Genomic DNA, 14,382 nt, shown 5'->3' with positions numbered 1-14,382 from the left:
TTGGCAGAAATATTCAAATATTAACCCTTAGTGGTCTGAGCCTGTTTTGGCTGTTTTTCAGTACTTTTGATTTTGCCTTTGTATACTATATAAACAAATGTTTACTATACCCATGTTTAGGATCTTTTTTTTCAGCATAACTTCGTCTATATCAGGGGTGTCAAACATAGGGCCCGGGGACCAAATGTGGGCCGCTAAAGGGTCCAGTTCGGCCCCTGGGATGTTTTTGCCAAGTGCAAAAATTCCACAGTCTTGAATTGAATTAAGCAAAAAAAAATGTTTTTGCTTGAATTAAGTAAAAAAAATCTTCAATTAAGCCAAAAAAAAAAAAATCTTCAATTAAGTAAAAAAAATCTTCAATTAAGTAAAAAAAAAAATCTTCAGTTTAGCAAAAAAAAAAAAATCTCAAATTTAGCAAAAAATCTTGAATTAAGCCAAAAAAAAAAAAAAAAAAAATTCTTCAATTAAGTAAAAAAAAATCTTGAATTAAGCAAAAAAAACCAAAACAAAACATCTAGACTTAACAACTTATTTTTTTTTTCTTTATTTTAGTGCAAAAAATAACATTAAATTATAAAAATATTTACATTTACAAACTATCCTGTACCAGTAAAATGTGAATAACCTGAACAAATATGAAAAACCTGAAATGTCTGTAGAAAATTCAGCCCAATTTGAACTATTTTCTGCCTGTTCCTCAGTGTTTAGTGTCTTTGTAGATCTGATCCATAATGCGCATGGACAAATGAGAGGGTGAGGAATAATATTGTTAAAATTGCACTAAGTTTTCTTACATTTTTTAAATTTAAATTTCAGGGGTTTTTTTGTTTTGTTTTTTTTTTTTGTTTTTTGGATAGTTTATGAAAGTACGTATTTTCATAATTTACTGGGTTTTTTTTTGCACTAAAACAAAGACAAAAATTTGGAGTTCACATTATTTATAGGCTATTATGTTATTTTTTTGGTCCGGCCCACTGAAGATCAAAATTTGCTGAATATGGCCAAAAATTATCACGGTTATCATTATTATCGCGGAATTGTTGAAATTGGCAGAACTATTCAAATATTAACCCTTAGTGGTCTGAGCCTGTTTTGGCTGTTTTTCAGTACTTTTGATTTTGCCTTTGTATACTATATAAACAAATGTTTACTATACCCATGTTTAGGATCTTTTTTTCAGCATAACTTCGTCTATATCAGGGGTGTCAAACATAGGGCCCGGGGACCAAATGTGGGCCGCTAAAGGGTCCAGTTCGGCCCCTGGGATGTTTTTGCCAAGTGCAAAAATTCCACAGTCTTGAATTGAATTAAGCAAAAAAAAAATTTTTTTGCTTGAATTAAGTAAAAAAAATCTTCAATTAAGCCAAAAAAAAAAATCTTCAATTAAGTAAAAAAATCTTCAATTAAGTAAAAAAAAATCTTTAGTTTAGCAAAAAAAAATCTCAAATTTAGCAAAAAATCTTGAATTAAGCCAAAAAAAAAAAAAAAAAAAATCTTCAATTAAGTAAAAAAAAATCTTGAATTAAGCAAAAAAAAAAAAAACAAACAAAACATCTAGACTTAACAACTTATTTTTTTTTCTTTATTTTAGTGCAAAAAATAACATTAAATTATGAAAATATTTACATTTACAAACTATCCTGTACCAGTAAAATGTGAATAACCTGAACAAATATGAAAAACCTGAAATGTCTGTAGAAAATTCAGCCCAATTTGAACTATTTTCTGCCTGTTCCTCAGTGTTTAGTGTCTTTGTAGATCTGATCCATAATGCGCATGGACAAATGAGAGGGTGAGGAATAATATTGTTAAAATTGCACTAAGTTTTCTTATATTTTTTAAATTTAAATTTCAGGGTTTTTTTTGTTTTGTTTTTTTTTGGTTTTTTGGATAGTTTATGAAAGTACGTATTTTCATAATTTACTGGGGGGTTTTTTGCACTAAAACAAAGACAAAAATTTGGAGTTCACATTATTTATAGGCTATTATGTTATTTTTTTGGTCCGGCCCACTGCAGATCAAAATTTGCTGAATATGGCCAAAAATTATCACGGTTATCATTATTATCGCGGAATTGTTGAAATTGGCAGAACTATTCAAATATTAACCCTTAGTGGTCTGAGCCTGTTTTGGCTGTTTTTCAGTACTTTTGATTTTGCCTTTGTATACTATATAAACAAATGTTTACTATACCCATGTTTAGGATCTTTTTTTTCAGCATAACTTCGTCTATATCAGGGGTGTCAAACATAGGGCCCGGGGACCAAATGTGGGCCGCTAAAGGGTCCAGTTCGGCCCCTGGGATGTTTTTGCCAAGTGCAAAAATTCCACAGTCTTGAATTGAATTAAGCAAAAAAAAAATGTTTTTGCTTGAATTAAGTAAAAAAAATCTTCAATTAAGCCAAAAAAAAAAAAAATCTTCAATTAAGTAAAAAAAATCTTCAATTAAGTAAAAAAAAAAAATCTTCAGTTTAGCAAAAAAAAAAAAAATCTCAAATTTAGCAAAAAATCTTGAATTAAGCCAAAAAAAAAAAAAAAAAAAAATTCTTCAATTAAGTAAAAAAAAAATCTTGAATTAAGCAAAAAAAACCAAAACAAAACATCTAGACTTAACAACTTATTTTTTTTTCTTTATTTTAGTGCAAAAAATAACATTAAATTATAAAAATATTTACATTTACAAACTATCCTGTACCAGTAAAATGTGAATAACCTGAACAAATATGAAAAACCTGAAATGTCTGTAGAAAATTCAGCCCAATTTGAACTATTTTCTGCCTGTTCCTCAGTGTTTAGTGTCTTTGTAGATCTGATCCATAATGCGCATGGACAAATGAGAGGGTGAGGAATAATATTGTTAAAATTGCACTAAGTTTTCTTACATTTTTTAAATTTAAATTTCAGGGGTTTTTTTGTTTTGGTTTTTTTTGGTTTTTTGGATAGTTTATGAAAGTACGTATTTTCATAATTTACTGGGGTTTTTTTTGCACTAAAACAAAGACAAAAATTTGGAGTTCACATTATTTATAGGCTATTATGTTATTTTTTTGGTCCGGCCCACTGAAGATCAAAATTTGCTGAATATGGCCAAAAATTATCACGGTTATCATTATTATCGCGGAATTGTTGAAATTGGCAGAACTATTCAAATATTAACCCTTAGTGGTCTGAGCCTGTTTTGGCTGTTTTTCAGTACTTTTGATTTTGCCTTTGTATACTATATAAACAAATGTTTACTATACCCATGTTTAGGATCTTTTTTTTCAGCATAACTTCGTCTATATCAGGGGTGTCAAACATAGGGCCCGGGGACCAAATGTGGGCCGCTAAAGGGTCCAGTTCAGCCCCTGGGATGTTTTTGCCAAGTGCAAAAATTCCACAGTCTTGAATTGAATTAAGCAAAAAAAAATTTTTTTTTGCTTGAATTAAGTAAAAAAATCTTCAATTAAGCCAAAAAAAAATCTTCAATTAAGTAAAAAAATCTTCAATTAAGTAAAAAAAAATCTTTAGTTTAGCAAATAAAAATCTCAAATTTAGCAAAAAATCTTGAATTAAGCCAAAAAAAAAAAAAAAAAAAAAATCTTCAATTAAGTAAAAAAAAATCTTGAATTAAGCAAAAAAAAAAAACCAAACAAAACATCTAGACTTAACAACTTATTTTTTTTTCTTTATTTTAGTGCAAAAAATAACATTAAATTATGAAAATATTTACATTTACAAACTATCCTGTACCAGTAAAATGTGAATAACCTGAACAAATATGAAAAACCTGAAATGTCTGTAGAAAATTCAGCCCAATTTGAACTATTTTCTGCCTGTTCCTCAGTGTTTAGTGTCTTTGTAGATCTGATCCATAATGCGCATGGACAAATGAGAGGGTGAGGAATAATATTGTTAAAATTGCACTAAGTTTTCTTATATTTTTTAAATTTAAATTTCAGGGTTTTTTTGTTTTGTTTTTTTTTGGTTTTTTGGATAGTTTATGAAAGTACGTATTTTCATAATTTACTGGGGGGTTTTTTGCACTAAAACAAAGACAAAAATTTGGAGTTCACATTATTTATAGGCTATTATGTTATTTTTTTGGTCCGGCCCACTGCAGATCAAAATTTGCTGAATATGGCCAAAAATTATCACGGTTATCATTATTATCGCGGAATTGTTGAAATTGGCAGAAATATTCAAATATTAACCCTTAGTGGTCTGAGCCTGTTTTGGCTGTTTTTCAGTACTTTTGATTTTGCCTTTGTATACTATATAAACAAATGTTTACTATACCCATGTTTAGGATCTTTTTTTTTCAGCATAACTTCGTCTATATCAGGGGTGTCAAACATAGGGCCCGGGGACCAAATGTGGGCCGCTAAAGGGTCCAGTTCGGCCCCTGGGATGTTTTTGCCAAGTGCAAAAATTCCACAGTCTTGAATTGAATTAAGCAAAAAAAAATGTTTTTGCTTGAATTAAGTAAAAAAATCTTCAATTAAGCCAAAAAAAAAATCTTCAATTAAGTAAAAAAATCTTCAATTAAGTAAAAAAAAATCTTTAGTTTAGCAAAAAAAAATCTCAAATTTAGCAAAAAATCTTGAATTAAGCCAAAAAAAAAAAAAAAAAAATCTTCAATTAAGTAAAAAAAAATCTTGAATTAAGCAAAAAAAAAAAAACCAAACAAAACATCTAGACTTAACAACTTATTTTTTTTTCTTTATTTTAGTGCAAAAAATAACATTAAATTATGAAAATATTTACATTTACAAACTATCCTGTACCAGTAAAATGTGAATAACCTGAACAAATATGAAAAACCTGAAATGTCTGTAGAAAATTCAGCCCAATTTGAACTATTTTCTGCCTGTTCCTCAGTGTTTAGTGTCTTTGTAGATCTGATCCATAATGCGCATGGACAAATGAGAGGGTGAGGAATAATATTGTTAAAATTGCACTAAGTTTTCTTATATTTTTTAAATTTAAATTTCAGGGTTTTTTTGTTTTGTTTTTTTTTGGTTTTTTGGATAGTTTATGAAAGTACGTATTTTCATAATTTACTGGGGTTTTTTGCACTAAAACAAAGACAAAAATTTGGAGTTCACATTATTTATAGGCTATTATGTTATTTTTTGGTCCGGCCCACTGAAGATCAAAATTTGCTGAATATGGCCAAAAATTATCACGGTTATCATTATTATTGCGATATTGTTGAAACTGGCCGAAACATTTAAATATTAACCCTTAGTGGTCTGAGCCACTTTTGGCTGTTTTTCAGTACTTTTGATTTTGCCTTTGTATACTATATAAACAAATGTTTACTATACCCATGTTTGGTATCTTTTTTTTCAGCATAACTTCGTCTATATCAGGGGTGTCAAACATAGGGCCTGGGGGCCAAATGTGGCCCGCTAAAGGGTCCAGTTCGGCCCCTGGGATGTTTTTGCCAAGTGCAAAATTTCCACAGTCTTGAATTGAATTAAGCAAAAAAAAATTTGCTTGAATTGAGTAAAAAAATCTTCAATTAAGTAAAGAAATCTTCAATTAAGCAAAAAAAAAAAAAAATCTCAAATTTAGCCCTTAGCCCCTTAGCCTTAGCCTTAGCCACAGGGAAATGTTGGAAAATACAGAATTAAATAAAAAAAATAAAAAAAAAAGCTAAATATCACTCCTTTAACTAAAAAGTTGTTAAAACTTAACATATGTTCCTCCCAACAGTATAACATCAGTATGTAACAAGGTTATTATCGTTAATGAAAACGAACGAAATGACGAAAACTAGACTTGTGAAAACATTTTCGTTAACTGAAATGAATAAAAACTAAAATTAAAAGAAATAACTATAACTAACTGAAATTGTATTGTGTGTTTACAAAACTAACTAAAACGTATAAAAATCATTGATAAAATTCCCTTAGTTTTTGTCTTTGCCAAAGTCGGATTGATACGAAAGCAAGGAAATGTTGGAAAATACATAATTCCATAAAAAAAAAAAAAAAAGCTAAATATCACTCCTTTAACTAAAAAGTTGTTAAAACTTAACATATGTGCCTCCCAACAGTATAACGTCAGTATGTAACAAGGTTATTATCGTTAACGAAAACTAATGAAATGACGATTACATATCGAGTCATTCAGAAAAGCATATTCCAGTCATTGCTTTTTGTTTTTTAATACCCAAACCGATGAACATTCTCACCCTGTTGCACCATAAAAAAAGATAATTGACAATAATAATAATTATAAATAAATAAGGAACCAAGGTTATTATCGTTAACGAAAACGAACGAAATGACGAAAACTAGAATTGTAAAAACATTTTCGTTAACTGAAATGAATAAAAACTAAAATTAAAAGAAAAAACAATAAATAACTGAAATTGTATTGTGTGTTTACAAAACTAACTAAAACATATAAAAATCATTGATAAAATTCCCTTAGTTTTTGTCTTTGTCAATGTCGGATTGATACGAAAGCAAGGAAATGTTTGAAAATGCATAATTCCATTTTTTAAAAAAAGCTAAATATCACTCCTTTAATAGTGAAAGATGCTAAAAGAATGTCTGATGCAAATACGAGGACATTTACAGCAGGAATGAAAAGGAGGTAAAGCCAAATAAGAGCATTAATGGTATGAAACAGACGGGGCTTTGTGTTCCTGAGCTCTGCAGCAAAAACACCGAGGAATGATAACAACTGTTCATCTACTGCAATAAAACCATAACAAGTCCAGCAGCTCTCAGCAGCACTCACATCCTTGAGCATTAAGGGTAACCTGGTTTGTTCAATACACAGGATGACACTGAACAAATAGGCTGATGCAGGAAGATGATGGAAGGGAAAAAAAAAACAAAAAACACAACCACCACAGAGACGGTTTCCATCTTCGACGCATCGCTGAATGAACAGAACCTGTACATTTGTGTTTGAACAAAGACCAAAATAATGTATTATGGGAATTATGTGCAACAATCTTCATTACAATATCAGTGCAAAATTCATTCAATATATTCTCCAATCATGAATGTACAATTATTAATAGACTTGAGTTCATACACATACGTACTGTTAATATAGTGTTTAGTTATGTCTTATATCCATTATGTCTGTTTTTGTTTTCATTTTTACTCTACTTTTAGTTCTATTTTATTTTAATTTTGTAAAGTTTAATATGCTATTTTCTTATCTTTTTTTAGTTTTTGTAATTTTGTATTCTGCTCTATTCTACTATATTCTATTTTACTCTATTCTATTGTACTCTATTCTATTCAACTATATTGCATTCTACTCTACTCTATTTATATTCTACTCCCTTCTACTCTACTCTGTTCTACTTTATTCTATTCTACTCCAATCTATTGTGCTCTATTCGATTGAACTGTATTCTACTCTACTCTAAAATACTCTACTCCATTCTATTGTATTCTCCTCTATTCTATTCTATTCTATTCTATTCTATTCTATTCTATTCTATTCTATTCTATTCTATTCTATTCTATTCTATTCCATTTTACTCTATTCTACTGTACTTTATTCTATTCTATTCTATTCTATTCTATTCTATTCTATTCTATTCTATTCTATTCTCCTCTACTGTATTCTATTCTATTCTATTCTATTCTATTCTATTCTATTCTATTCTATTCTATTCTATTCTATTCTGTTTATATTTTGCTGTACTCTAGTCTACTCTGTTTATATTCTACTCTACTCTATTCTACAATATAAACAGAGTAGAATAGAGTAGACTAGAGTAGAATATAAACAGAGTAGAATAGAGTAGAGTAGAATATAAACAGAGTAGAGAGGAGAGTACAGTAAAATATAAACAGAGTAGAGTAGAATATAAACAGAGTAGAGTAATACTCTGTTTATATTCTACTCTACTCTCTTTATGTTCTACTGTCTACTCTGTTTATATTCTACTCTACTCTATTCTACTCTCTTTATGTTCTACTCTACTCTACTTTGTTTATATTCTACTCTACTTTGTTTATATTGTACTCTATTCTACTCTGTTTATATTCTACTCTACTTTATTCTACTGTTTATATTCTACTCTACTCTACTCTACTCTACTGTTTATATTCTACTCTACTCTGTTTATATTGTACTCTACTCTATTCTACTGTTTATATTGTACTCTACTTTATTCTACTGTTTATATTCTACTCTATTCTACTCTGTTGATATTCCATTCTACTCTGTTTATATTCTACTCTATTCTATTCTGTTTATATTCTACTCTATTTTATTCTACTGTTTATATTCTACTCTACTCTGTTTATATTCTACTCTACTTTACTCTATTCTACTCTGTTTATATTTTACTCAACTCTGTTTATATTCTACTCTACTCAACTCTACTCTGTTTTTATTCTACTCTACTGTGTCTATATTCTACTCTACTCTGTGTGTATGTGTGTTGCAGTTAAAGGAAAAGCGAGTATATGATGTGAAGACCATCGTGCAGAGCATCACACACGGAGCCAGATCTGAGCTTGAGAAACTTCGGGCCATCTGGGTCTGGCTGTGCCATAATATCGGTGGGTATTTTAGTAACTGCACAGTGCCTCCTAAAAGTAGCCTCAGTTCCATATCTGCCAGATTAAAGACCATTTGTTCAGGGCATGTGTATGAAAAGCACCAGAACATGGAGCGTATGTAGTGATCGGCCTCAGGTTTCAGCTCCGTTTGCTCATACAGGGACTGTTTTGTTTCGTAGAGTACGATCTGAGCGGGTTCCTCGGACGATCGGAGAAGCTGAGTTCACCAGAGGAGGTGATCGCCGCCGGTCGAGGGGTCTGCTGTGGATACTCCAGTCTATGTACAGAAATGTGCAGGTGAAGATGCTTGGGTGTAGACTAGGGGTGATAGAAAATATCGGTTCTGCAATATATCGCGATATTTCATCTCACAATACTGTATCGATATTAAAAAGTACTGTATTGATATTTTTAGGTATTTATTCAGATGCAGATATGGCTCAGGTTCTTTTTTTTTTTTTTTTTTAATTGTTTATATCTTATTTATTATTATCTAACACTGTTTGATTAAATATTGGTTATTTGAAGCATCCTAAAAGCACTTTTTACTGTCTGAGAGAAGCAGATGTTAGTTCCTTTGTTGGGATTGCACAAAAATAATGTTCTGATGTTAGTTCTGAACTAATAGAATATGAACATTTGAACAGGATCTTAATCTATAATGTCTGAAAAACATAATTTAAGTTTAAACACAGGAAAATTTTGTGATATGGCATTAGATCCTGTTGTGATCCAATAAAAATGTGTTTAGTATTTGTGCAGATTTCTGGTGTAATTCAATTCTTCCAGGAAATAATGATTTAAAAAAAAAAAAGAAACAAACAAAAAATGGCCTTTTTAACAGTATCATGATATATCGTGATAAATCGTATCATGATCCTAGTATTGTGATTTGTATCATATCGCCAGATTCTTGCCAATACACAGCCCTAGTATAGACGGCCTTTTTTGTCGCTGACACTTATTTTTTTGTTCCAAGTGTTTTTATTACATATCGAGTCATTTAGAAAAGCATAATACAGTCTTTTTTTTAAAATTTTTTTATACCCAAACCCATGACCATTCCAACCCTGTTGCACCATAAAAAAAGATAATTGACAATAATAATAATAATAATAATAATAATAATAATAATAAATAAACAAGGAACCAAGATTATTATCATTAACGAAAACTAATGAAATTACAAAAACTCGAATTGTAAAAACCGGACCAGTAAAATAATAACATAATAATATACAGACAATGTCAACTCCAAACTTTTCTCCATGTTTTAGCGTGAAAAAAGTACAATTACATTATAAAAACGTTCACATCCACAAACTATCCTTTAAAACTGTTGCTGCTTTTCCATTGGACATCTGTGTAAAACTTTACAGATATTTACTAACTGTTGAAAAAACAGAAGTGCATAATGTCGGTTTTTCCTTTAAAAACAAATGCGATGATTTGTTTATTCATTATCGCGAGATGACACGAGAAGTCATTCCATAAACATGGTGACGAATGTAAATATGGTGTTGATTTACAGATATATTCATTATTATTATATATTACCCCTCTGTCTTGTACTAAATTAAAAAATGATTGTGTTTCCTGGTGTGTCCACACATACAGCGACATGCTTCTTCCTCTTCTTCGCTTGTTGTAATGTCCGTCAACATCTGTTTTTTCAATTCACCTGACTCTAGTTGCGAAAAAAGGTCTTTCCATTGCAGTTTTGCGTGATATACCTTTTGTGCTACACCCGAAAAACCACCTCTTGCCAGTGCAAAAAGTTTTAATCGAAAAAATGAGACTTTTGGTGAAATTGTCGTTTTTCCATTAGGTAAATTTTTATGCGCAAGTTATATTTGTGCAGTTTGAAGGTCAATGGAAAAGCAACTATTGTGAATAACAGAAACAAACTGACATTTCTTAAGAAAAATAACTGCAATTTTAACAGTTTTATGCCTCAGTTTATCATTTACATATGTACATTAAACTTACAGATCACGGCGAATCCACAAATACACAAAACATTTAATAACAGACAGAATATTGTTAAAATTGCACTTCTTACGACATTCCAGGTTCATACTTGTTGAGGTTATTCTTTTTTTTTTATGAGAAATGATAGTTTGTTTTAGTATAAATACAGTAAAATGACATAAAAATGTTTACATTTACAAAGAGAAAATGTTTGAGTTGTCATTATTTACAGGTTATTATAATTGTATTTTACTGATCTGACCCACTTGAGATTGAATTGGTCTGAATGTGGAACCTGAACTAAAATGATTCATATCTTCAGTGTAATTTTTGCGTTTCACAAATTCATCCCACGGGCCAGAATGGACCCTAAGGTGGGCCGGATTTGGCTCCCGGGCCACATGTTTGACACCCCTGATTTACAGAATACATGTAAATTCAAAATTCCAAAATCATTCATTTACACTCGAAAAAGAGTGGGAAGAAGAAAAACTTATTTAATCCCACCCCCATTCTCATCATCAAATAACATAATAAAATCAGGGGTCTCAAACTCATTTTCTTTCAGGGGTCACATCCAGCCTAATTTGATCTGCAGTGGGCTGGACCAGAGAAATAACAACATAATAACCTATAAATAATCACAACTCCAAATTGTTATCTTTGTTTTAGTGCAAAAAACCATGTTAAATTATGAAAATACTTCCTTTTATAAACTATCCAAACAAAAAAGATGAGAATAACCTGAAAAAACTGAAATTTCTTAAGAAAAATAAGTGCAATTTTAACAATATTCTGCCTCAACTTATTATTTCTACATGCGCATTATGGATCAGATCTGCAAAGACACTAAACACTTAGTAACAGGCAGGAAATCGTTCAAATTGTGCTTAATTTTCCTTAGACATTGTTCATATTTGTTCAGGTTATTCATGTTTAATTGTTACAGGATAGGTTGTAAATGTAAATATTTTCATAATTTAATGCTATTTTTTGCACTAAAACAAAGACAAAAATTTGAAGTTGTTATTATTTATAGACATAATGTAAGATTTTTTTTTTTTTTTATGTCAAATTCAGAAGAAAATATGGAGTCACACAAAAAGAGAATTTGGGGTTGTCATTATTTATAGGTTATAATGATCATATTTTACTGGTCTGAGCCACTTAATCTAATCGGACTGTATGTGTCTGTATGTGGAACCTGAATTAAAATGATTTTGATACCACTGATTGTTCATATCTTCAGTGTAATTTTTGCATTTCACAAATTCATCCCAGGGGCTGGATTGGACCCTTTGGCGGGCTGCATGTAGCCCCCGGGCCGCATGTTTGAGACCCTTGTTTTAAACACTCACTCCTGTCCTTAGACTTCAAACCAGAACATCGAACAAACAAAATAGGCCGATACCAAATTAGAATAAATCCATTTAATAGTATTTACATTATAGAACCAAAATGTGTGTGAAAAATAGAAACAAAGTACATTCCATTAGCCCACAGGTGTCAAACATGCGGCCCGCCGTGAAACCTCCCGTAATTACACAAGATATTTGTCAATTAACAAACAAGTCTTGTCAAACTTCCAGAACAAATACTTCTTTTACGGTTAACTGTCAGTAATTTTATCTTGTTTTATTTATTTTTTAATTTATTTATTTGTGTTTATGCATTTGGCAGATGCTTTTCAAAGCGACTTACAGGGGAAAACCAATCAAATCACTCCATCAATCAAATTTTATTTATATAGCGCCAGATTGCGACAAAAAAGTTATCTCATGACACTTAATATATTGAGTTAGTCAAAACCAGACTCTAAGCCAATTTACAGAAACCCAACAGAATATTTACAGGGTGGGGAAGCAAAATTTACAATATTTTGAGGCAGGGATTGAAAGACAGTGTATGACCAATTAGTTTATTGAAAGTCATGAGAATTTATTTGCCACAAGAAAATGGACATAATAGAAAATGTTTTTATTCTATGTGTCCTCCTTCTTTCTCAATAACTGCCTTCACACGCTTCCTGAAACTTGCGCAAGTGTTCCTCAAATATTGGGGTGACAACTTCTCCCATTCTTCTTTAATAGTATCTTCCAGACTTTCTTGTAATAGTTTTGCTCATAGTCATTCTCTTCTTTCCATTATAAACAGTCTTTATGGACACTCCAACTATTTTTGAAATCTCCTTTGGTGTGACGAGTGCATTCAGCAAATCACACCCTCTTTGACGTTTGCTTTCCTGATTACTCATATGGGCGAAAGTTTCTGAAAAGGTATGGATAATAGTGTTAGGTATGATTATGACATCAATATATGTTTGGTTTCAAAACAACTGACATAGTGCCTGCTGAGAAAAAACAACTAAATGTTCATTGTAAATTTTGCTTCCCCACCCTGTACAGTATTAAACTTTAAATTAACAGTTTAATCTCATAAATAGAAAAGAAATATTTGTGAAATTACGATAAATTTGCAAATGTATTTTAACTGTATTTTTCTGTGGGAAAAAAAAATAAAAAAATAAAAAATGGAAATTTTATGGCTATTCACAGTTACAGTTTTTTCATGTTATTTTACATTTGACATGTAAAATCACAGTTTGTTTTTGTCATTTCATTGATATTGTCCTGTATCTTAAAAATACAGGAAAAATCTGTAAAATAAATGATAAATTACAGATTTTTTTTCACAGTGTAGAGCACAGGTGTCAAACATGCGGCCCGGGGGCTAAATCTGGCCCGCCGAAGGGTCCAGTCGAGCCCGTGGGATGAACTTGTGAAATGCAAAAATTACACTGAAGATATTAACAATCAATGGTGTTAAAATCATTTTAATTCAGGTTCCACATACAGACACATACAGTCCAATTAGATTAAGTGGGTCAGATTAGTAAAATATTATCATAATAACCTATAAATAATGACAACCCCAAATTCTCTTTTTGTGTTTTTTTGGTGTAAAAAAGTGAAATTACATGAAAATGTTTACATTACCAAACTATACTTTTACAAAAAACATGAATAACCTGAAAAAATATGAACAAACAGAAATGTCTTAAAAAAAAGTCAATGCAATTTCACCAATATTCTGCCTGTTACTAAATGTTTTATGCGATTGTAATGCACATGTGTAAATGATAAACTGATAAACGGAGGCAGAATATTGTTAAAATTGCACTTGTTTTTCTTAAGACAATTCAAGTTGTTCATGCTTTTCAGATTTTTAAGGAAACTTTGTAGATGTAAACCTGATCATAATATAATTTTACTTTTTTCACTGTTATTATTTTACTGGTCCGGCCCACTTCAGATTAAATTGGGCTGAATGTGGAACTGAACTAAAATGAGTTTGACACCCCTGCATTAGTCTTTCCGTGCTTACACATCCACACTCAAGCCACTTAAATACATGTATATCATTGGAATGCACCTATATCTGTCAAATATAAAGCTTTCTCACGTCAGGCGTTCAACCGTACACCGTGTGAACAGGATGATAGGACGCTAAAACGTGCAGTGTCAGGTTTGTCATTGTCCCTCCCTCTGCTCTGTGCATGTTCGTATGCTAGTGCCTTCAAAGTCCTCCTGGTGACTTGAAAAAACAACCTCTGAGCTGAAACTACAACTAAAAATGTCAAGTTCTGACCAAGACAGGTCTCACATTTTTGTGGCATTTCATTTGAATACCGCAGCGTACTTCCACCAAAATAACTTCTGACACTATTCTGCAAAGACGGTCCAGGCAGACGAATAGAACCTCTGATCCAGACCGACAGTGGATGGTACCAGACGGACCTGCGCCTCTGGTACAGTATAGATGAACTGTAGAAATCTAATGTGGATATATGGAACTGCTGAGACTTTTACATGAAACTTAGTGA

At 31.0% G+C, this 14,382-nt stretch overlaps 1 protein-coding gene across 1 annotated transcript in view; it reads left to right on the top strand.

The window, feature by feature from the left end:
- The window catches only part of ky (kyphoscoliosis peptidase), a 55,277-nt gene that overhangs the window by 22,915 nt on the left and 17,980 nt on the right, over window positions 1-14,382 (top strand). The window contains exons 3-4 of the mRNA XM_030126013.1: window positions 8,414-8,528; window positions 8,708-8,825. Of these exons, the coding sequence (XP_029981873.1) occupies window positions 8,414-8,528; window positions 8,708-8,825 (233 nt within the window). The remainder of the gene's footprint in view (window positions 1-8,413; window positions 8,529-8,707; window positions 8,826-14,382) is intronic.

This window comes from Sphaeramia orbicularis, chromosome 22 (assembly GCF_902148855.1).
Source record: "Sphaeramia orbicularis chromosome 22, fSphaOr1.1, whole genome shotgun sequence".
In the NCBI taxonomy this organism is placed as follows: Eukaryota; Metazoa; Chordata; class Actinopteri; order Kurtiformes; family Apogonidae; genus Sphaeramia; species Sphaeramia orbicularis.
The sequence above is the reverse complement of the archived record's forward strand: the minus strand, read 5'-3'. Positions and strand labels throughout refer to the sequence as shown.